The sequence below is a fragment of the Hemibagrus wyckioides genome, linkage group LG06 (genome assembly GCF_019097595.1).
Source record: "Hemibagrus wyckioides isolate EC202008001 linkage group LG06, SWU_Hwy_1.0, whole genome shotgun sequence".
In the NCBI taxonomy this organism is placed as follows: Eukaryota; Metazoa; Chordata; class Actinopteri; order Siluriformes; family Bagridae; genus Hemibagrus; species Hemibagrus wyckioides.
Window position 1 is genome coordinate 14,365,264 of NC_080715.1, and position 24,570 is coordinate 14,389,833.

General features: G+C 37.7%; 3 protein-coding genes across 4 annotated transcripts; 1 reads left to right on the forward strand and 2 right to left on the reverse strand.

Moving 5' to 3' along the window:
• Nucleotides 1-10,195: 10,195 nt before the first annotated feature.
• c1ql2 (complement component 1, q subcomponent-like 2) lies at nucleotides 10,196-13,961 on the reverse strand. Its single transcript, XM_058391229.1, has 2 exons — nucleotides 12,637-13,961; nucleotides 10,196-11,938 (listed from the first exon to the last, which is right to left on the reverse strand). The coding sequence occupies exons 1-2, from the start codon at nucleotides 13,225-13,227 to the stop codon at nucleotides 11,759-11,761; spliced, it is 771 nt and encodes a 256-aa protein (XP_058247212.1). The 5' UTR covers nucleotides 13,228-13,961; the 3' UTR covers nucleotides 10,196-11,758.
• A 3,923-nt stretch (nucleotides 13,962-17,884) lies between these two features.
• On the forward strand, nucleotides 17,885-18,694 carry LOC131355148 (uncharacterized). Its single transcript, XM_058393414.1, has one exon. It carries the CDS (start codon nucleotides 17,885-17,887, stop codon nucleotides 18,692-18,694), a length of 810 nt encoding a protein of 269 aa, XP_058249397.1.
• Nucleotides 18,695-20,276: 1,582 nt separating this feature from the next.
• Nucleotides 20,277-24,007, reverse strand: LOC131354807 (uncharacterized). 2 transcript variants are annotated; one of them, XM_058392849.1, is made up of 5 exons: nucleotides 23,706-24,007; nucleotides 23,288-23,393; nucleotides 23,021-23,137; nucleotides 22,751-22,829; nucleotides 20,277-22,428 (listed from the first exon to the last, which is right to left on the reverse strand). In XM_058392849.1, the coding sequence occupies exons 1-5, from the start codon at nucleotides 23,990-23,992 to the stop codon at nucleotides 22,334-22,336; spliced, it is 684 nt and encodes a 227-aa protein (XP_058248832.1). In that variant the 5' UTR covers nucleotides 23,993-24,007; the 3' UTR covers nucleotides 20,277-22,333. The 2 variants fall into 2 exon arrangements, with proteins under 2 accessions (XP_058248832.1, XP_058248833.1); XM_058392850.1 differs by having other exon boundaries at nucleotides 22,372-22,428; nucleotides 23,010-23,137.
• Between the last annotated feature and the right edge of the window lie 563 nt (nucleotides 24,008-24,570).

The following is a 24,570-nucleotide window of genomic DNA, read 5'->3' on the forward strand; positions in this document are numbered from 1 at the left end:
GTCATTTACTTAACAGTTGACAATATTGCTAGAGTTGTGGTTAAAAAAATTAATCGACACTTTCTGGCCAATTAGAAATAAGAATTCAACAGCACTGTTGTATGCATACATATACACCATGGCTGAATGCAGGCCAATGGATTGAAGATGTTTCACATGTTGTGGAATATACAGTATACTACATTTTTTGTGTACTACATTTCTGTGATCTTTTATTTTAAAAAAAGCTATCTTTTCAAATGTACATCAACTGGTTCATAAGTGAGGTTGTAAATTTAACACAGTGTTTGAAGCCAGACAACTTAGTCAGAATTAGGGGGTCAGTTACTTTACAGTCAATTAAAAGGGGTGTTCTTTCTTTCCACACAGACACTGTCAAGACAACAAGATGTTCAACAACAAAATCCATTTTTAACATCTCTTTTTTAACAGCAAATCCTGCGTGTGGCAGGGGGCTTAGGATAAAGCGTTGTATAAAATGTCTCGCTGGCAAGTCACTTTTAATGACCTTCCTCCTATAATTCAGAGAGACAGATACACAGCCGCCTGGTCCAGTTTAACATAATAAAAATGAAAAATTCTAATACGACTCAACACTGCACATTTTTATTCCCTGTACTGCTATTCTGCCAAGTCTTTTTAGTCGTGTTTTGTGACTAAAGAGTAGTATGTGCAGTTTATTAGTATTATGTAAAGTGTCATTACATACAAGGACTTTCAAAGGTACAGTATAATCAAAAGACGTGATTTGCATTCTGACTACCTCCTGGCCATGCGTCCAGCTGGGAGGCTCTCCCCCTCTCTCTGTTTCTCTCTCTTATCTCTTCTGTATTTCATAATTTAATATGACATTTGTGTGCATGTCTGTGTGTCTGCGCTGCAGGGCCAGTCTGCTAAGAGGGACAGAGGGTGTGTGTGTGTGTGTGTTGGTGTGTGTGTGTGTGTGTGTGTGTATGAGAGAGAAAGAGAGAGAGAGAGAGAGGCTTGTTTGTCAGGCCTAATTGGACTGACCTCTTTCTTGTATGGAAAACAAATCAGGGATTATCAAAGAAACATGTGAGTAAACCTTAACCTGAGAGGGGAAAGAAGAAGAAGCAGAATAAAAAAAGAGGGAGAGAAGGACAAAGAAAGTAGTGAATGGCTCTGTAAATGGTTGAAAATCTTTGGTCTGAATGGCTAATAGAGCTTTCATTTGTCCTTCTCATTCGTCTCTTTTGGAGGTGAGAGTGTGTCGGTGTGTGAAAGCAGAAGAACACTTTGGTCTGTCTCTTCATATCAGAGGGTTCGGACATCAGTGCCGGACGCTGGATGGGGCAAAAGCAGTGATGTGGAGTGTGTGCTGTTGTTTTATCTGTTGTGACAGCAGTTGAATGTGGTGTCTGTCACCGTCAGTTCCCAGATGTCAAACAGAGCCATAAAACACACCTGTGTCCTTTCTCACACACACACACACACACACGCACACTAGCCACCCTATCACCCTAGAAGAATTGAAAAGTAAACACAATCCATTCTTTTGCTTCCTTGTTTAGCATCTTTGTTTCTCTCCTCGCTTTGACTTACCCACTTATTTCTTTGTTTTGTTTTGTTCATTCCTCTCCACAGGTTGAGACCGTTGTGATTTAGTGAATAGCCCAACAGGGCAGAAAGAAAAAAAGAATGTTAATTTACTCACAATTAATACCCATACATAGTATTTATTTTCATATTCATCAAACCATTAGCAAGTTTTTGATACCCTTTGAAGAGTGGTACTATATTACTGTACTTAAGTTTTACTCTGGAGAGTATGTATTCTTGAGTATTAATGAAATTGAATACTTGTACTCTTACTTAATTACATTCTTAATTACTCTTTACATTTTTGTTTAGGCCCAAATCTGTTTCAGCATTGCAATGCACAAAGCTGGTGTGGAAGAAGTCGAGTGGCCTGCACAGAGCTCTGACCTCAACCCCACTGATCACTTTTGATGAGTTGGGATGCTGACTGCATGCATCTTCTCACTCAATGTCAGTGCCAGATTTTAGCTATGCTCCTAAATCTAGTGTACATAAGAACCGAGGTGATTATAACAGTAAAGGGGAGCAATATATGGAATGTAATGTTTAACAAGTACATGGTTGTGACGGTCAGGTGTCCATTAACATTTGGCCCACATAGTTTATGCATCTTCTTCTTATTTCGGCTTTTCTCTTCAGGGGTCGCCACAGCGAATCGTCTCTCTCCATCTATCCCTATCTTCTGCATCCTCAACACTTGCACCGACTAGCTTCATATCCTCATTTATTCCATCCATATACCTCCTCTTTGGCCTTCCCCTTTGCCTCCTGCCTGGCAGCTCCATGTCCAATATTCTCCTACCAGTATATTCACTCTCCCTCCTCTGGACATGTCCAAACCATCTTAATCTGGCCTCCCTAACTTTGTCCCCCAAATGTCCATCATGAGCCGTCCCACTGATGTACTCGTTCCTAATCCTGTCCAACCGTGTCACTCCCAAAGAGAATCTCAACATCTTCAGCTCTACTACCTCCAGCTCTGACTCCTGTCTCTTCCTCAGTGACACTGCCTCTAAACCCTACAGCATGGCCGGTCTCACCACTGTATTGTACACCTTCCCCTTGATTCTTGCTGAAATTTTTCTATCACAATATAGTTTATGCATACATTTCAGAAATTTCTGAGAAAAAAAGGTTCAAAAATCAGCATTTCAAAAAAGTTTGTAAATCTGGTGGGAATTTTTTGGATCCATTTTGCTCATGCAAAAATTTATGTGACGGAGACATGGTGATTAACACGTTTGCTGTGTACCTCTGTGGTTGGGGGCTTGATTCCTGCCTCTGCGCTTTGAGTGTGGAGTATGTTCCCTGTGATAGGTTCCAGGTTCCCTGCAACCCTGTGCAGGATAAGCGCTACAGAAAATGGAGGGATGATAAATGAGGCTAATGGCTGTATAAGCCTATTAACTGTGGTGGAATTTCTGAGAGAATTATTGATGAGGTGTTCAAATTTGGCCATATAGTGTATCTAAAAGGTCTTTGAGGAAAAGCCCCCACACTGCAGTGTGAAATATATGGATGAACCTTTACAGGAATCTCCTTTGCCTCCCAAGAAGGCATGTACTCCATCTAATTTGAAAAAGCATGCTAAGGTTAATTTAGCTAATTCTCTACATTTAACAGCAGCAAAGATAAAGATTTTGGTACTCTGTCTATGCCTTCACTTTATCTGTGCTTTAAGTATAATTTCTCTGTTATTTTTTCAGAATAATTTTGCAGTGATTCACAGTGGCCCTTTTCTCTAGCATGCCAGCAAAACATCCTAGATAGGCCAGTTTGAATAAAATTCAAATGCAAATTGTGTCACTGTGTAATGCAAATTATACAATGACATTAACAAATTCAGATATTTAACACAGTTCAATGTAATTTACGAGACTAAGCAAGATTTTCAAAATTTTTCAATAAAATGTTGTCTATAGCTATTTCTGTTACATACTTTTCTGTTCAGGAGTCAAGCTTGTGGGCATGTCAAATGTTTGCAAATTGTAAGACCCATTGTAGGGCTGTGTAATAAATGTATCTGACAGAGCATAGCTTTAGAAATATTTACGTGTGATTTTTAAGAACCTTCACAGTTCTTATTTTCTTTTTTAAGTCACCACCTTTATAACTTGCACCCCAGATTGTCTAAGTCATGACCGGATTAGACTATACCCACAGTTAAAGCATGGTAGATCAGACTTTAAGTTTGGAAAAGACATGGTGCACTAGGATTTAAATATGGCTGGGCTATGTAGTGTCAGGGGTGGGTTTATAATGAAACCCTGGGGAGAGCAGGAGAAGAAAACCACCTCATGAAAGCAGAACAAACTATAAATGCTGAAATGAGATCAGCTATTAGGGACAGAAAAGATGGAGGAGTGTGTCATCCATCTCTCCAACTCTTTGCATCATTTATACATGTGAGTGTAGAGCTTTGAATGTTTTTGCTATTGGTGTCTAAGTAGTTTGCTACATATGCTAGTACAATAGCTACATATTTGACCTGAGCTTTCTAATGGAGCACAAGTGATTTCAATTAAACCTCTCAGTCAGGCTTTTCTCAGTCATTTCTAAAGACACACACTCCAACACACTAAGCTCTACTGTGACTAATTACCATAATGAAACTCTAAAGGAAGTTAAGAGAGGTCAGCAGAGCTGGCCTTTAGCTAATGAGAGCTGGGGAACCTGGGGACCAAGAGCAGGTGGAGATCAGCCACAGACACACAAACACACCACACGCACACACAGGGTTCTGCAGAGTTCAGCCCTAAGCACATGTATAATTCATATAGCTCTGTCTATAACTGTGATTGACAGGTCCCAGTACCACTAACCAGGCCCATACTCCCACACCCCATACACCTCATCATTTTTTTTTATGTGTTAAATATCATTGTTAATAATCTATAGAGTAGAAATAGTTCAGTCTTAAACAAAATGTAATAAGCAAATGTGTAAGAGTTTCTCATTTTTATACCATTTAAAATAAAAACAGCTTCAGAATATTTGTCTTTTTGCAGTTATTTAATTGCAAGCAGGGTGCATATCACAATGAACTCACACAATGTGACGACAGTGTCTCGTTGATTAGAATTTCCACTGTGTCATCTAGCTTCATCCATAAATACACAGGACTACAGAGGGAAATGTAGAGCCAAGAGGATTAGACGGTTTGTGATGAGGTGTCATGTGTTTGTGTATGTTTTTTGTTAATACAAAAGGACAGATATATCAGTGTGTGTGTGTGTGTGTGTGTGTGTGTGTACGCTAAGGGACATGCAGCTGGGACCACAGTAACTCTGTAAGGGGCCACAGGCTAAATGTATATTTAAATGCAGCACCTCCTCTTATACACACAGACACATCAGCTGGACTTTGGGCTGAAACTATACTTCAGCATTTAATATTTAGTACTTTAGCACTGCAGAAAGTTACATAACCTTCCAAAGCTCATTATTAAGTATATAAGTATATGAGTATATGAAGCAGAAAATATTCTATATCAGTCAACTGGTAATCAAGTACTGAATGAATCACTTCCCCCTTTTTAATGCAAGGAGAAATGGACAATTAAATGTATTAAAAGTACAATTCAAAGAATCATTTTCACTGGACAACAAACTTTATCTCACATACTAAGAAAGAGCAATCATAAGACCCACAAGCAGTGCTTCATTAAGTATTTACACACCAAAGACTTTCAAGCATTATGAAAAAGGCTATTTTCATTGAATCATGAAATTAAAGCACACAGAGAATTTCATCTATATGTGTGATTTTTCTTATTTTCCTATATACTAAAACATGTACAAGAAACTCTGCAAATTTTGGAGGATTCAGTGTCACACCTGACCCTGTGGTGGTAATCTCGCTTCACACCCAAATCATTACACTTTTGTAGCCCTAAAGAAAAGAAAAATGCACCTCACTGACTAGTGTATGTGATTTACAACAGCTATGTAGCAGTATGGAAGGTGGTGAATTGTGGACCTTAATAATGATATGTCAAGATGATAAGAAACTATACACGCATGGATCATAGTATGAAGACACACACACACACACACAGATCCAAGTGTGAAATACAGAGAGTATTGCAAGCCTTGGGGCTTGACAGCTTTTGATGATGGATATTTCATAACTCCATAAAGGCCTATTATGTAAAAGACTCATGAATAGAGATGTGACGGGCAGTGAGGAAGCACGATGGAGGGATGAAGAGAGAAAGAAATGGAGGGAGGGTAGGTGAGGGGATGGCCAGTGATCTCTGTGCTGCTTCAGTCTTTCTGATTTACTCTCTCATAATTTAGTCACCATGAAGACTAACCGCAGGCTGGGCTGCGTTAATGTCGACAATACAATTCAAAAGTCACACAAATCACATGTGTTAGGAATATAGTCCTACTGACCACACAGAATTTCATGCAGAAATGGCATCACTGAGATGGCTGCTCCTCTATATACTTATCTAGGAGTTTAAAGAAAGGTGTGACCTTTCATTATTGGTGACCAGAGGACTGTATGACTGGCCAGGCTCCAAACATTTACTTTAAAGTCTGTACTGGAAGAAAATAAGAAATATTTTATTGGCCTAATGATTGTTCTCAAAAATGATCAACATCATGATCTTTACAATGTTACTATATTTAAATTGGTGATAAATATAACAGCTCATACCTCCAATGTACCAGGTTCAATCCTGCTCTCAGTTATTGTTCTCATGTTTTCCCTCTGTTCGCAGGATTTTTCCAACCTCCAAAAAAACCCATATTGGTAGGTGGATTAGGTATGCTGAAACTGCCCCAGTAATGAATGAGTGTGTGAATGTGTGTGTCCATGGTGCCCTGTGATGGCCAGGTGTCTAGAGTATATTCCAACCAGGTGCCCTGTATTCCCAGAGGAGACTTTGAATTCACCACAACTCTGACCAGAATAAAGTAGTTACTAAAGCTTAATTATTTCATTTAACAATTTCTCCTGTTAAGTATTTATGAGAATCAAATGGCTTTTTGACATCTTATAGCTATTTATGACAAAAGATGTAAGCTGTATAAAATGATGGTAATACCTTTGAATTTGGGTCATCATTACACTTTAATACAAACAGAAGAGAAAAGAAATTCTAATTCCTATTACATGCAGCCTCTTTGAGACTATAATTTCACATCCTTAGGTTACAAATTATTTGCTTGCCCTTACATACATGAAGCTGTGAAATCTTATATTTTTTGTGTTTATGGTATACCACACGATTTATCAGAATCTTTTCATAAATCGTCTATTATACCGTAATAAAAAATATACAAAGTGCTTATGAAGGGAAAAGTCTAGTACAACAAAATGTTGCGAAAATGACAAATAACTGGAACGTTTTTGTGATTAGTCAGCTCCAAAACTATAATAAAAAGTGCACATGCAGGAAATGAAAATGTTGTGAAATGTTCAACAGTATTTCTGGTTATTTAAATACACTATTTGGAAAAAACTAAAGCAATTTGTACCTTTTAGAATATATGCATGTTAGTAGTGTATTTTTTGTACCTTTATTTACTAATAATGAATGGCGTGTACCTTCAAATTGTATTTCATTTACATCTTTGAAACTTTAAGGGCACATTTCTACTGAACAACAACAACAAAAAAATTGTGATTGGCATAGAATGATAAACACAGGGACATCCTGCACAATAAATGTACAAATTCCGAGCTACGAGAATGTCGATCTACAAGAAAGAAATGTCACCAGGTACAAATTAAAAACTGTTGCCGTTACAGCCACAGAGAGAGAGCAAGAGCGAGCGAGCGAGAGAGAGAGAGAGAGAGAGAGAGAGAGAGAGAGAGAGAATATTTGAATGACGAATTTCCCCTAGCTTTCCAAGCAGCACATCCTCTTTCACCTAGAACTGACAAAGCACTTCCAAATAAATATAATTCATTTACTTATCAGCAATAACTCCAGCTGTAATTTAGAATATTTGTATATTTAGACTTGCTTTATAAACATGGTGAGCAGAAAAGCATCTTATTACAAACAATATCTTAAAATGGTTTGGTTCTAACAGCAGAAAACCATATCTGCTTTCAATCCTGTAAGCCAAGAAGAGAAAATTGAGACTACAGTGGACACAGCTTCACCAAAAAAACAAAAAAACAAAAACCAGACAAGTATATGTCCTGTATATGTATATACATGTACACATATTCAAGAGGTCTTGTCACTGGGATAGAGTGATATTAGACAGCAGGTGTACAGGCATGTTTGTCAAGAAAGAAATGTCACCAGGTACAAAATAAAAACTGTTGCCCTTACAGCCACTGTGTGTGTGTGTGTGTGTGTGTGAGAGAGAGAGAGAGAGAGAGAGAGAGAGAGAGAGAGAAAGAGTATTACAGAGGTTAGATAACAGAGAAAACTGTACTTCTACAAAAGTCCACCATTTTATTGAATAAATGGCATGATTACCAAATTAAATTAAGTTTGAATCACTTGGGAATCAGGTCCATGTCACATTTGGGATAGAAATTACAAATAATAACTGGACCTACACCAGTGTAGGACTGGATGATTAATTTGTTGTTAACATAGATCAGTTCTAAACCTGTTTTGGTGTGGATCTGTACAAATGGATGATGAGTTCTGATATTGGGCAGTTGAATTGTACAGAAGTACAACACACTATATTTGACCCTAATCTGGTGCAGTGTACATATGATGCCTGGGGACTCACTGAGGAAGAAGAGATAACAGAAGGCTGTCCCCAGCTTTGGAAGACTGGATACCTGCAGATCTGACTATAAGCTCTATCACAAGCTAGTAAGCAGAGAGCGCCATATTGTGTACAAGTGACTAGTATGGATGTATGTTTCTCTTGGGGCAATGCCTCATCCTCAATAAATAATTAATCAATCATATAACTTGTAAATGTATTTTAAGCCTACTAAGACGAGAATATCTTTGTACATGCTTTTCAATGCTTTTGGAGTGTGTGTGTGCACTTTTGGAAATATGAAGAAATTTCATGCTGAAATAATTAACAGTACAGTAATACGTAACGGTAAAAAACAGTGTGTCTTATATTGCAGAACATTTCAACATCCAGGAGCAAGGAGCAAGTCCTGAGTATGACTGATATTTGGAGCAAAGCTGGGTTTGGCTGCCAAGTTATGTTGATGAACAGTATCGAGCAGCTCTTTGGATCATTTAAAGTGTTGCCTTTGACATCTTGATGTCCAGCAGTGAGATAATGATGATATAAAGTAACACAGACAGTTTTGACTTATATAATGGATAAACTGTAATCACTGGCAGTTCTAACAGATGATGCTCATGGGAAGTGATAAATGTGTTTATCAGGGATGAGAAATGTGTGCAAAAAACAGAACACAAACATGCCTGTACACCTGCTGTCTAATATCACTCCATCCCAGTGACAAGACCTCTTGAATATGTGTACATGTATATGCATATACAGGACGTATATAGTACTTGTCTGTTTTTTTTTTGGTGAAGCTGTGTCCACTGTAGTCTCAATTTCCTCTTCTTGGCTTATAGGAGTGAAAGCCGAAGTGGTTTTCTGTCGCTGAAACCAAACCACTTCACGTTTTAAGTGTAATAAGATGCTTTTTTGCTCACCATGGTTATAAAGCAAATCTAAATATACAAATATTCTAAATTACAGCTGGAGTTATTGCTGATAAGTAAATGAGTTATACTTATTTGGAAGTGCTTTATCAGTTCTAGGTGAAAGAGAATGTGCTGCTTGGAAAGCTAGGGGAAATTTGTTCATTCGTATATTCTCTCTCTCTCTCTCTCTCTCTCTCTCGCTCACTATCTATCTATCTGTCTCACACACAGACAAAAGTGGAAGTGTGGATTCATCTGAATTCAATACTTGACAGAGGTTACATTTTTTACTGTGTTAAAGCCTGTAAATCTCAGGGATTTGAAGCCAAATGGGCAATAATAGACAAAATCATATATATCAAACTCAAATCAGGTTATATATGAAATGAAATAAAAGAGTACACATGAAATACAATGATGGTTATTATTACATGTACATATCAGTCCTAGTAATAATAAAACATTTGAGCTGAGACTCTAAGAATGTGTCTAACATTTTAACACATAGACTAATGGACTGTATTTTCAGGGTGTAAAGTAAATTATTGATTTTTGTACTATTGACCAACATTTGGATTGAGACGGAAATAACCCATAGCTGCAAGGAAAACAATATACATGTGATATAAATCTAATAATAATGGCTTGAGTTTAAAGCAAAATCACTAAGGCCAACTTTATGCAACTCTCTGTCAGGTTTTTTTTAGTCAGTGGGGGGTCAGAGGTCAATCTCTCTGCTGAGGAGAACGATCCATGATTGGTAGCCAAGTTGGTACTGAGCCAAGGCTTGCAGTGCCGGAAGCCTGACAGCTGGACCAGCCAAAACCTAGCAGCACACAAACAAACACACACTTGCTCTTTCACACTTTTACAAAGACATTCATAAAGGCTGAGATGTTGTTTCCCAATTATCCTTTACTTATTTACTGAGATGTACATCAAAAACATTATTTGGTGATGTCACTTTTATACCACAAACAGAGAGCATATGTATGCTCACCATGATTCATGACTCTGAGTCACGTATATGAGGACGACATTTAATACATACAAAGAAACCAGTTATACAAAACATTATTTATTGAAATGCCTAAATAAATATTAACAGTGCAGTGTATAAATTGTGCTACAGGACAAATACATCATATAGGACTAGCAATTCAGACATACCTATACTAATAATTCACACTTTGCCCTCAAACTTGATTTGACATAAAGTTTAAATACATGTTTGATACACACAACACAAACAGGCAACACAGCAAAAAGCCCTGTGCTGAATGAAAACCCAGTTTGTTAATTCAAATCTCTCCCACTGGAGGGCACAGAAGGTGTGTCTTTGTGTTCTTATATGGGAATATGAATAGGTTTATGAGTCCAGAACAGCGCTGAACAGGTATGCCTTGATGTCATTCAGTGAAAAGCTTGCATTTGAGCTCATATGTAGAAGGATAGTCTGTATAATATTTCTGAGAAAATCTTAAAGCTCATAATCCTCACAGCTCACACTAGCTGGCAGGCAGTAGAAATTTTGTGGCACAACAGAACTGCTGCGGGCAAAGTAAATTTACATTAGTCCAAAAATTTTTTGTTTGTTTGTTTGTTTGTGTTTTTGGTTTGGTTTGGTTTTTTTTATTTTTCTTTCCAAAAAACTGTTGCTCTAGGTCTGACAGTGCTGTAATGGTGGTTGCTAGGTGATATCATGACTAAGGGAGCATCTAACTAATTAAGATAAAAATAGCTATCCAAATAATACTAAAACTAAATAGACTGTGCATCTTTGTGTGTAATCATAAAACAGATTTTGAATGTTGATGCCTAAAAGGAAAACATCTTTAACACATATAATTAAGTTCATATATGCAGAATATGATAACAGCATGATATTTTCTTGTTTTTTTTTTTCCCTGTGGTTTTCAGGGATCAGTAACAGATGAGCTATGTCAGATTTGATCTTTTATGTTTGTTGCCATATGAAATGCACTGAAACGATTGCTTTAATAAACTAATTTTATCATATTTCTCTGCTAGAAATTTTTGACCTTACAAAATTAAGGATGGATTTTTAACAATATAGGAGGTAAAATAAGAGCTAGGGATAGGGTTAGGGGTTAGGGTTAGGGTCCACATTTTATAGGACTGCAAATGCATCTTTGCACTCGGTTTAAAAACAAACAAACAAACAAAAAACAGTACAATATGCCATGACAGTTTCAATTAATTAATATGTACAGCCAGATATATGCCGTATATATTAATTAGAGTGTTCTTAAAGACACACCCTCCATCCGCTTTCTTCAGACAGACACTCTGTACTCTCCCAAGGTTTACTTGTGCCCATATGGTCTTACACAAACACTGTAGGTGTTAAGTTGCACTGGGGATTTTACTGTGTGTGAAAAAAAAAAGCTCAATTCAAACATTAATTTATCAATGGTTTTGTATACTTTATGGTCCAGGCAGTAAGTAAAATAGCATACTCCCACAGATACACAGAAATGAAGCGCTAGACCTGACAGGGCTTCAACCTGTGTTAATGTCAACTTGGTAAATGACTATTCACTTCAGTGTCTGTTCTTGTGCTCCAGCTCAATCCGGGTACAGTATGAAGCCAGAAAAAGTGCTGTATTTGTTGTTGTTTCCACCATGTGCCTTCCCGCCATCCAATTTCACATATATCTCGTCCCCTGAGTCCAGATGCAGCACCACACTGTTGCTTGCGTAGTCATAGTTCTGGTCTGCATCCTGGGCGATTGCACTCGCTCGAACCTGTTCACCAACAAAATGCCAAATGAGAGCTGGAACATGTGGATATGGGATATGAGTGTGTTTGTGTATGTAGTATAGACATAATACATAGAAGAGGAATATTGTAGAAATGAATAGTAGAAGATGCACTTATATGCTTCATATACAGTATTTGGAATAATTGGATATGGATACAGAATTAAGCTGTAGGCCCAGTTACTGAATTGTTAAAAGGTCATATTTTGTGTCCAGTTGTATGTCAACAAAACTAAATTCCAAATAAGTGAAGCTGTAAAATCTATGAAGATTTTAGGCTAGGCTTTGAGTTTAGGTCTAAATATTTATTCTGTTTTGATGATAACAGTGAATATCTTATATGGCTTAGAAAAGAGGACAAAATATGGATATACATTAAATTGCTTTAGAAATATACTTAAATATCTACAGAAATAGTTGACGTTCAGTAAATACTAATAAATACACTTGTAATTGTTATGCTATTATACCTATGCTGTAGTTTAATTAGTTTAGGTTTCTTCCATTTGACGCATCTTCTGGACAGTTCTGATTAAATCAGTTTAACGCGTATCGGTTGATGTTTTATGTATATATCTCTGTCTGTCCTATATTTAAAGCATGAGAATGACTTCTCCCAAATTACTTGCCTAAACGCAAAAGTATATGATGTTAAAATGAAGCTTTATCAGAAAGTAATGTACCTGTCCGTTTTTGCAGAGGTCTGCCCACATGCTGGTTCCGTCTCCTCCGCGCATCAGTACATGGTAAGTGAAGAAGTAAATTCCAGACACCTGGCATGTGAACTTGCCAGTGGAAGGGTCGTAGTGGTTGCCCAGGTTAGTTACCACATCATCGAAACGGAGCACCTCGTAACCCTCATGTGGGTTTTTAAGCCCGACGTAGAAGGCAATCTTGACACTGCCCAATGCCGAACCCAGCTCTCCGGTTTCAGTCCGAGCTGTTCCCTGAGGACCTCCAGTAAAGCCGATTCTCCCGACATCTCCACGCTCCCCGGGCGGCCCTCTAGGTCCGGGGGGACCAGGTTCACCTGGAGGACCTCTCGGTCCAGGTTTCCCCGGGCGTCCAGGTTCTCCTTTGTTCCCGCGGGAGAAGGACGGAGGAGGCGGCGGCGGGATGGCGCCGAGGTCCTGCATGACTTCCAGCGCCGTGGCGCTCGCTTTCGGGCTGTACGGGTCACAGATCATGCGACAAGTGCCCATCATCTCGTAGTGCGCGGAGATGGTGGAGCTCTGGACCAGTAGCGGAATCGCGACAAGTAGCACCACCACCATGACGACCAAACCCAGCGCCGCGCCGACCAGCCGATTCCTCTGCAGCACCCGGCAAGATCGCGTTAAAACGCTGTCGTGGTTTTTGGGGGCAATGGTGGACCGCTGCAGCCGTGCAGACAAAGTGCGACAGGGAAAGAAGATCAAAAAGAAGAGTAACAGGTAGAGGAGGTATCACTCTTGCCTGTATTGCAAAAAGTGCATGGATGTGTCGTAACCTTTAGCTTAGTTGACCGGAGGCGGATTTGCGCGGTGCCACTCTCGCTTATACTTCACAGAGTTGACAGAGAAACTCTTCGCGCTGGCACGGCTGTACTGCGCGCTAAGAGCTCCAGACCGAGCAGAGGAGAGACCAAAGACGCGCTGACGTAACTAACGCAGGGCAAATTGCCCGCTGCAGTTAGGATTAGTGGCTCGGTGATCTTATTTACGATCCAAACGTATGAATAACAATCGTCACTTGTTCCGGAGATTACAGAGATCAAGGGGAATTAGGGACACGCACGGGTGCTTATTTGGACGCAGACAGTAATCCTAAATCTGCCCCTTCATCTCGACTTTGTCTAATTCTTTGGCACCCCGAGGCCAAGTTTAACACTGTTAAGCCTCGTCAGCTCATCTGCTTGATACCCCGAGGATCTGCGTAAAAATCTGCAAATTCATGTCCATACTGAGCATCTCCAAGTTGGAGATGTTCTTTCAGAACCTACACATCCAACCATTAGATCAGGCATAAGTGACGACGAAAAGCATGCTAGCCTCAACATTAGATTGATGAAGAATAATATGAACTCTGAAAGTGAATTAAGTGGAGGATTGGTCTTCTTGGTGGTGGTGGAACTAGGCTGGGTTGTGACCTGTCGATGGGACTTGTGGGTGGCTTCAGGCTCCTCCTGTTTTTTCTTATAAGCAGAGGAGAACAGACAGACAGGATAGATAGATAGATAGATAGATAGATAGATAGATAGATAGATAGATAGATAGATAGAGATAATCATGCAAGAAAATTCTCCCCATCTCTCATCAAATTTTAAGCATGATCATTATTATTCAACCCCTCTGTGCCTGTGCTTGATCCTGGGTTTAGTCACTGCACTGTTAATGCAGCTGTAATGGTGAAAATGGATCAATTGTGATATTTGTTTTGGCTACTGAACTATGAGATGAGGATAAAGCTGTGCCATTATCTACCATAATGGACACAGACATTAATAAAGTCATCTGTTATTACTACTACAACATGCTCACTCAGACATGTGATTTCATAAGTATTCACCCCTTTAAACATTTCACATTTTGTAGTGATACAAGCAAAATCTCAGATGAATGTAATTATGATTAAATGACATGATTGTGATTATATGACATGAATCAATTTAGCAAAATTATTTACAAATAAAAACACAAAAGTTGTGATTGTGTATGTATTGAATCCCATTGCAAGGAAACCCCTGAATTAGTTTTAGTGCAATCAGCCATCAGAAGTGGAATGTGTGTAATTAAAGTGTCACCTGAACATAAGAGAAATTCATCTGTTCCTGAAAGACCACAGAGTGTGTTAGAGAATATTCTTAAACAAACATCATGAAGACTTAGGAGCTATCAAAACAAATCCAGGATAAGATTTTTGGAAAACTATCAGGGTTTAGTTATAACAATATAAAACACTATGTTTTTTAGATGATTCTTTGACTCATCAATGATTCTAGACACTTTTAAATCCAGGCTGAAGACACCCCCTCCTCTTAATCCCCAGTTATCTTTTCCATTTTATTCATTTATTTATTACTTCTCTCTTTGTATATTTATTTTATCTTAACCACATTGTTATTTTTCTAGCTTTTATTATTATTAATATCTTTTGACTTTTTTAGATACATCTGTTGATTCTGTCAATGCTAATTGTTTTTAAATGTGCAATATATAAATATGACTTGACTTGACCTGACTAATGCCTTCCTTATTCGGTCACTGATATTTGGGGAACAACCTCCTCTAATCAGAGTCATGGTTTTGCCATAATCTTTCAATTTTAGTAAAGAATTGAATGGTGCTCTGTGGGATATTTTTAGAACCAAACCATGATTGACACTGACACTCATGAAGCCATTGAGGACAATCTGACATTGAAGACACACTGTGCATGAAAAACCTGGAGCTTTTGTCTCCACCTGTACACCTAAGAGGTGGACCAACAAGATAGATGTGTTTTATACAGAACACACTCTCTTATGATGATGAGGAGAAGGAGGAGGAGGAGGAAAATGATGATGGCATTCACACAAGCACCACACTTATCATCACAATAAGTGTTGAATACCCAACATCTTTTTGGATTGTGGTGCCCTTTACTATCTACTACAACTACAAATATGAGTGAACATACAGAACATCGCTTGACAGCTAAATTGCATGGAAGGACAGATTTGTTTGTCCTTGACACAAAATTACTAAGAATCTTGCAGATATGAGCAGTCATAACATTCTTCTCTTTTCCTATCAAACACATTCACACACATATGCAGCTTTTGCAGATACCGCTCTTACAGTTAGGGTAGGACATCAGACAGACAAGGGCATACATGCGCGTTCTCCCCCTCTGTCACCCTTTTTCACATGCAGGCATACAGGCATACGCACACACATTGCATCATACTGTGACAATAATATGTGTGTGTGTGTGTGTGTGTAAATGTCAGTTTGCCTTTGGCAGTACATGGTCCTACTGTACGTTTGCATATATTAACACTCCTGGAGGTCATGCAAGTTAAGAAGTTTCATATAAGAAATAAATGAACAAGGTTTCATGCAAATAATCATGAAACTAACTGGCTGACAGATTTGGTGCATTTTGGTGGCAGTGATTACTACTCATTTAAAATGAAAATATTTGCATGGCTGAGTGTCTCATGCTATTTTGCCATTGCCTAAATAACAAATCCAGTAAATTCTTCTCATATGATTAATGACGATCCTATGATGTAAAAGACTTAAAAAAAAAAAAAAAATACTGGGTCTGTGTTTAAGTGTATGGTAACTGATCATTAGTGTGGAAGCTGAAGGGTCAAGGCCATGAAATGTTTAAGGGCAGGTCAACATGTAGCGTTAAGACAAAGCAGTTCTCAAAATGTCTGCTAGACCAGTACTACCAATGCTACTTTTCTACCCCTCTGTAGTTGTATATAAGCTGTAATTATTTGGGACTGGGGGAGTTTATGTGCCTAACACCTAAACCTATATTAAACCCTAACCTAAACTCCAATACCAAAAAGAAAACATTTGGCACTTATTTTAAGTAGTTCATAGTAAAAATAATACATGACGGCAATTTTCATCATGCGGATTAGCCTAATGTAAAAAAACTTCCAGGCATTTCACACATACTTACACACACACACACACACCTAAAGTGAAACAGTTATAGCGGTATGAACTTTAAATCAGTTTAAAATGTTACTTCATCACTCTGGTACTTGGGGGAATTTACTGTAAAGTCTGAAATGACATTTTCATCCTTCAGTAAGACAAAGCACACAGTAGATGCTGCTCAAATGTCTGTATTAAGAAAATCAGCAGTACTGGGGCACAACATCAATTTTTAATATTTTATATGAAGGCACGTGTTCATTAACAATCTGTTCAAGCCCTGCTATTTAGTCCATAATTTATGAAAAGCTGTCGGTCTGTTCAGTGATGATACCATCATAACTTGAATGTATTTATAAATTGAGGCAGTATGATGCTTGTCTGCTATTCAAAACACACCAGAGGATTTGCCTTTATAACTACATGCAGGAGTGTGAGAATGTTGTGTGAGAAATGTGCTTAGCATATGAACAATAATTCCACCCTAACCCTTAACATTTCTATTTTTGTTATGTTATGGATTTGAGAATGTATAGAGTAGCTCTTACTGCTCCTTACTCCAGTTACTAAATAGGCACTAAATCTATTCAAAACATGCTAATTGATATGCCAAGAAACAGAGAGCAATTGGAACTATTCAGAATTACATAAACTACCAGAATACAGATGATAGGTCCAGCAGCAGGATCCCATGCCCTCACACGCCCGGGTTCTATTCCCAGGCAGGGAACCAACCAAGCAACTGAGGAGTTAATTCTCAGTGCTGGTCTGAAGCCTGGATAAAAATGGGAAAGCTACATCAGAAAAGGCATAAAACCTGTGCCAAAATTAAATATGCAGACTGGATGACCCACTGTGGTGACCCCAAACAGGGAGCAGCCGAAGGACAACAACAACAACCAGAATACATATAATGCATGAATGATGTACTCCCTAATTTGAATGATGATTTTTACTGTTTTCACTTTAATGGCACTCAAATTTTACATATGGCTTAATTGGCCTATTTATTCTTATTTGCCTGAACTACATACCAGTGTAATCAACCATGTTCACTAAAGCAGATCTGAAAACAAATTTTACATTTTTAACAATAACAAATCATTAAAATGTAACTTTCTGCCCAGTCATTGGTCTGATAAATTCAGAACTGTGAGAACTGTGATTGGTCATAGTTTTAAGATCCTCTGTGATTGGCTCGATTATGTCACAGAACAGGACTATATTACTGGTTAACTCTGTACTCAACCACATTTTAAAGGCATCACAAGATCGTGACCTTTGCCATTTGAAAATGAAGATGAAGGGTACAGTTGCTGCGCTGCTTGTCATGGGTCTCTATGGACTGACTTACTGTGTCGTTAGGCAACACTTCTATGTGAGCCAGTTACTGACTTGGCCTGAAGCTCAACAGTACTGCAGACAAAGATATGATGATTTGTCAAGTGTAACAACCATGGAGGAGAAATTCTCTCTTCCAGTTACTGTGCCTCCTCCTTGTCCTAACAACACAGACTACTATGAGGAGTGTCGGATGTGGAAGTGGATTGGACTATATGTAGACACTAATAATCAGACAGAGTGGTCAGGAGGGAACAATGAACCAATTTTTCCACCTGCTATTCAGACAACAAAATATGCTACAGGAAAGTGTGGTATAGTGTGGAATGCTTTAGCAGTATGCATCCCTGTCCCATGCACATGGAATCTCAGCTTTTACTGCATGAAGAAGTTTGATGTGATTCTAGTGGAAGAGACAATGACATGGGAAGAGGCACTCATCTACTGCCGGAGTAAATACATTGACTTGGTCCATCTGACATCAGAATTTTGGATGAAAGAAGCTGTTAAAGTAGGCTGGGCAGCACAAACGCCATATGTGTGGACTGGTCTGCGCTTTCTCAATGGACAATGGTTTTGGACTACTCATAATGCCCTAAAGTACTGGGCCTGGTCTACTGAGAGTGAACCCCGTTGTCCTGCCAGAAACCTGCGCTGTGGAGCTTTAGCACAAAAAAAAGGGATTTGGCAAATGAGAGACTGTGAGGAGAAGCTGAACTTTCTCTGCTTCCGTAAATCACAGAACGAACCTCAGCAACCATGAAAGCTTCTTTAGCGATGGGAATGATACCAACATAAGCTTCCTACTTCCTACCTTCTACTATCATCATCATCATCATCATCATAATTACAATATGAATAGGCTATCTATCTATCTCTCTGTCTGTCTGTTCTTTCAATACCCTATCACATTCATAGAAATTTTGGAGAATATTTATTCTAGTTTTTATACATAATATTTACTTTAGATATTTCTGTACAATTTATATATAGGTTTAACTGATACAACTTTCTAGCTCTTGAACTTTCAATCATAATATAATACAATTGTGTGGAGTTATTTCTGTTAAACTAAAATATCTAGAAATAATAATTAATTACTCGGCTGAATTAATTACTTCTGGTGAATATATCCATGCTGTTGACTGTGGTTGGCACATGACATGTAAACTAATATTCTGAAACCTGTCACTTTATCTGTAACACTCATGAGATACTTCCTTAATACATTAATAAATGACCAAATAAACAAATCATTTGTTTTTCAGAGTTTGATGATGATGAAATATTTTAAATCAGTGCCTCTCTGACATTCTGCAGCTATCTTACTACTACACTGATTTATTTACTGAACATAATCTACATAAACATAAAACTATTATAAAGGTAGATTTTTAAAATTCATGCAAACATATTAAGGCTATTTATTGAAGTCATGCAGCTTTATTACTTTATAATTCAACTGAAACTGTCCTGGAATGAAACACAGCACTTTAGACAGAAATCCCAGTATGACCTATGCATCATGCAGAATTTATGTAGGTATTTAACCAATTGAACATTAGCATTACATTTCATAAATATAAAATTTTACTTAATATTTAGTTAGAATTTTGCATAAAGTACTCTATTAAAGATCCTGAGCTCTGGTTATTGTCTTTGTTTGAGTTTGACTTAAATCAAATAATTGTACACCTACATTTCCAAGAGAAAATTCTTACTTCTTACATTTCATGAAGTTCTTTTTTGTCTCGCTCGGCCATTGCCTATACTCTATGTAGCAAATAAATAGGCTCAGATTAGCATCAAATTATATCAGTTTAGCATCCAATCAAAAAACTATCAGGAACAGTATTAATATCATCACAGGCCATGATGCTAAACATTGTTATTAACATAGTAGTGATCTGTGCACATTTGACTATGGATAAGCTGGAATGCAGTGTTTAAGAATTTGAATTTTTATGGCCCCTGGTTCTATCTAATTTAAAATGGCATGTTGAGTAAATTTACCTAATTTGCTATCATTAATCTAGCTATCTTTAATTTAATTAACCTGTTTTCTTTGCTGCCAGGTTAGATTAGCACTTATTTTAATAGCTAACATAAACTGGCCTGGACACTTTCACTTTTAATTAAACTTTTTAAACTAAAAATGAAAGATTTGAACATTTTATCTATATATTTATTTAAGTTTTTCATTTTCTCAGGACCTTTTCCACACCTGCTGGTATCGCATCCAGCAGGTATTCCTGCATTTTATTTGAATACACCTGCCTGACTTTGGATAGAAAGCAAATTGAGTGTTTTGGGGTTTTTTTTTTTCAAATCCTATGCCTCATTTGCTGGCCATTGTGCCTGTTTACTGATCCATAATTACACTGCACAGGGAAAACATCATTGGAAGCAAGTATTAGCAATGTTTTTACACGTTTACCATCCTATCAGTCAACATTCAATCAACATTATATTTAATGTTAATGTAACAAAAGTTAAAAATGATTGCATGGTGATAAGAATACTGAATACACATCAATTTATTTTTATCCTAAATTCCAAAGTGATGTGAAGTGACCTTGACTTGGCACAAAGACAGTGGTGGACAGTGTTACCATCTCACAGTTCCAGGGTTTCCTGTTTCAGTCTTACAAATTCTATTTATATTCTGACTCCAGTTATAGTGTGTTAGTGTGCTCTGTGTGGGCATGTTCTCCCCTTGTCTGTATGGATTTCTGTAATTATTATTATTATTGTTGTTGTTGTTGTTGTTGTTGCTTTTACTGGCAGTATTAATGTTGCCATTTTTAATAAAAATGTCACATGTGACATCACACAGCGTGTGAATCACACAGCGTTTTCATATTATGATAAAAGAAGCCAATTGTTTTTCTCCACTCAAGTATTTTTTAACTTAAAATACATTCAAAATCAATCTAACTGGGAGTACAATCAGTCTGCCATCATTGTGTATACTGGGGTTCTCAACCACTGAGCTAGGGACTACAAATGGGCTGCCAATGCCCTCTAGTGGACTGTAGCGCTACATAAGAAGTCAATAGACTAAACTGGGCCAGTGATAGATCTCCAAATATCAGTGGAAAAAGATTTAATTAAAAAATAACAATAATTATTAAGATATATATACAGATACAGATGAGGAAAAATTCTTGTTAAATTAAAAATGACAGAATGTAGACCTGGTGGATGATGATAAATAAAACAGATACTGTGTAGTGAAACCTTTATAGGTCAGTAGTAGTATTTTATAATGAAGCATTTAGTGCAGTGTCAAAAAAACAGGGGAACATTCTGATTCCACTCATAGCAGATATATCAGATTATCTCTCATGCAGCTACACCAACATGCCTATAATACTAAGTGGGTGGGGGGGATCAATATAATTTATTACAAATAAAAAAGTAAATACTTGTCATGAGTTTTATTCATTTTGTCAGTAGGTAAGTTTCTGACCCAGAGATTATTTGCTCTATTCTGCCCCCCAAGAGAATATCAGAGACTAGCTCTTAAGACCTCCTTATGCCTCACTGGTCAATCATCCTCCTTGTACTTTATTAGATGATGGATGGAGGTTCTTCCAGACTTATAACTACCTACCAAGCAACCACAATATTGATTGCTGCTTTGTAACAATGCCTTTTGTTAAACATTCTACACAAATAAATATAAATATATAAATATTTGAAATACCACTAATACTACCAATACTCTAATACTAATACTCTTTTGATACTATTATGATAACCACATACCTGCTGTTGAGTCACACCACTGCTGAAAATTAAGATACTGCATTTTATGTTAACTTCGCAGACTGGATTGAGGACGAGCCTGTAGGTCATTTCTTTCTGAACCCAGTATGTGCCTTATGGTGTTATTTAGACCTGCTGGAAACCTGCCGAGCCTCAGATAATCTGTTTTTTTTTTCGTATGGAGGTAAGACTCAGTGGGCTCCCTTGACTAAGCAGTGGATAGCACACTATGTGGTGAACATCATCACTTTACTGTCATCACCATATCAACAGGATACCATCTCCTTACATGACATGCCACTCCTCCTCATGGGCTTCATTTAGCTGTTCTAACTATGAACTGATCATTGTGATCATGTCTGACAACCTTTCAAAGCTTTCCTAAGAATCCTTTTCCTCATGATATTTTGGTACACATGTAACCAGGGTTTTATGAAGTCCAAGGAACCTCCAGGGTTTATTGCCATTTTAAACCAGGAATGACTGATTGGCATCAGAATTTATAGTCAATACTGCATCATACATAACTTTGTGATCTTGTTAGTAGATCTACATTATTCCTGTCTGTTATTTATTTAACTAGTACTAATGTAAGTATATCACTGGGTGTAGCATGAGAGAGAAGTGACATTTATGAGTTCAGTTTCAGTCTCGTGGAGGAGTACTGTGTGCACATGCGGTCACTGGTGGACTCAGTAAAGCTCGGTGATGAGGACAGACCACTGGCTAAAAAGAAAAGAAGAACAAGAACAATGGTTTCATGGCATGCATATTTATTTGTCTGTACATATGTGTTCTTAAATGCAAACCAAGCATTATTGATTTTTCCATTTTCACAAGTTGCTCATTCTTGACATTATAATTAATAATAGAAAATATCATTTGAAGAGCAATAATATCATCAAGCAAGGTTACGAAACAGTGATTATAGTTTACTGCTTTGTCTCTGATGTGATTTGTAGAGTTTGTTTCTAGCACTGCGATTATGCTTTTATGAAAAAAAATGGCAGGACTGGAGGCAAAAACATCAAGCTGTACTGTAACTCACCTCTCATAAGACTGTGCATGTTCAGGTAGTTGCTTCCTGAATCTAATATGGTGTACCAGCTACGAGATGTAGAGTGACCCTGCAGGGCATTTTAAGAGAGGAAGAAAATAAGGAAGAAGCAAGAAGGAATCTCTTATTTTCGTATCTTAGTCTTATTATATTATTTAACTGTACAGTTGTAAAAACAGTTTTTGATGTTGCAAATATAGAGACATATTTCCTTATTTTGATTTAGGATACTACAGAATTTCATACATACCATGTACCCACCTGAATCTCACAGCTGTCTGTGCTTGTGCTGCTGAAGTTAAATGTGATGTCATCAATGAACCTCATTACTGGAGTGGTGCGAGTGGCAATGATATCATCACCAATTACAGACACCAGCTACCACATGAATATGGAATATTTTATTAGTCAAGTGTCTGGCAATTTACCCTGATTGCAAATTAACACATTTAACTGTTTACACTGTGAAACACTCTCTCTCGCTCTCTCTCTCTCTCTCTCTCTCTCTCCATGTGTATAGATACTCACAGAGAACAGGCACTTTTGGCTCTTTGGGGGGCAGTGCTCTGTTGTCCACTCTTTTATCTGGTTTACCAGAAGGGAGGAGGCATCAAAGCATGGGATGTCTACAGTCCTGTGAACATCAGGATGAGATTACATTACAAATATTTACATGTTTTAGAAAATAATAATTATAAATAAACAGATAAATGAATGGCAAAAATAGGCTTAAGTTTATTACAAGACATATAATAAATAATAATAATAATAATAATAATGATAATTATTATTATTATTATTATTATTATTATTATTATTATTATTATCATTATTATACTGTAGTTCCTACTACACAATATGGAGGTTGATGAGTAAATGATTTCACTAGCTGTTTGTGTTTTACAGCTGAGTGTCTGTGTGCAGCAGGTTATGAGCTCATACCTACCATGTGACTGAGCAGTGCGCGTGCAGTGGTCCTGCCGCCAGAACGGAGAGCAGCCCGCCCACACCGAGCACCAACACTCCCATAACGGACATACACCCCGCCCTGTGCTCAGAGCTTGCTGCTGGACCAGAGGTGCCTCCAACCGCCTCATCGCTTAACAAGTCTTTAGATTCACCCCTCATGCCCGTTAGCCTTACACATCGCATCTGTACAGACGTTCTCCAGCGTCTTCCTCCTCCTCCTCTTCCTACGCCACAACCTCTCGTATGGAACGCCACGCGGGTCATGTTTCCACAAAAATATTGTTAGGGTAAAATATGGTGTAAGAAAGTGTTGCTAGAAACTCTCTATAATAAAATTTCCACAAAAGCTATATTTGAATCAGTCGATCCAATTTTTTATGTGGTAAAAAAATCCAATTAAACTACATTAATATAGGTAACCTCCATCCATCCATCATTCATTCATTCATTCATTCATTCATTCATTCAGTAAATGCTTTATGTTGGTCAGGATCACAGTGTACTACGAACTTATCATGGGAAAACTGGGCAAAAGGTGAGAGAATCCTAAGTGGGCGGCCACTCCATCACTGGGCATCATTCACACTCTCATTCACACTTTTGGTAATCTAGCTGATTACATTGGCCCCATGGTTAGAGACAGAAGGAAATTAAGAATGTGCTGAAAAAAACAGTGTGTTTCATTTACCAGTCAGTATTGTCAATTGTAAAACCAATATATGACTGCGAATTCACAGTACAAATTAGGTAAGAATGGAATCAATGCAATCATTATAGACATTTTGAAGTGTTTCATGTTTCATGAAGTGTTTCCAGATTAAAAATGTGTAGATTTTGTACAT

Excerpts from the sequence above, each read along its gene's own strand:
- LOC131354807 (XM_058392849.1), bottom strand. The coding sequence starts at position 23,992 with ATGACCCGCGTGGCGTTCCATACGAGAGGTTGTGGCGTAGGAAGAGGA. Across the intron at positions 23,394-23,705 it reads GCGCACTGCTCAGTCACATG|GACTGTAGACATCCCATGCT; the intron begins GTAGGTATGAGC and ends TGATGTTCACAG. Across the intron at positions 22,830-23,020 it reads CAGACAGCTGTGAGATTCAG|GGTCACTCTACATCTCGTAG; the intron begins GTGGGTACATGG and ends AATGCCCTGCAG.
- LOC131355148 (XM_058393414.1), top strand. The coding sequence starts at position 17,885 with ATGAAGATGAAGGGTACAGTTGCTGCGCTGCTTGTCATGGGTCTCTAT.
- c1ql2 (XM_058391229.1), bottom strand. The coding sequence starts at position 13,227 with ATGGTGGTGGTGCTACTTGTCGCGATTCCGCTACTGGTCCAGAGCTCC. Across the intron at positions 11,939-12,636 it reads ACCTCTGCAAAAACGGACAG|GTTCGAGCGAGTGCAATCGC; the intron begins GTACATTACTTT and ends GTTGGTGAACAG.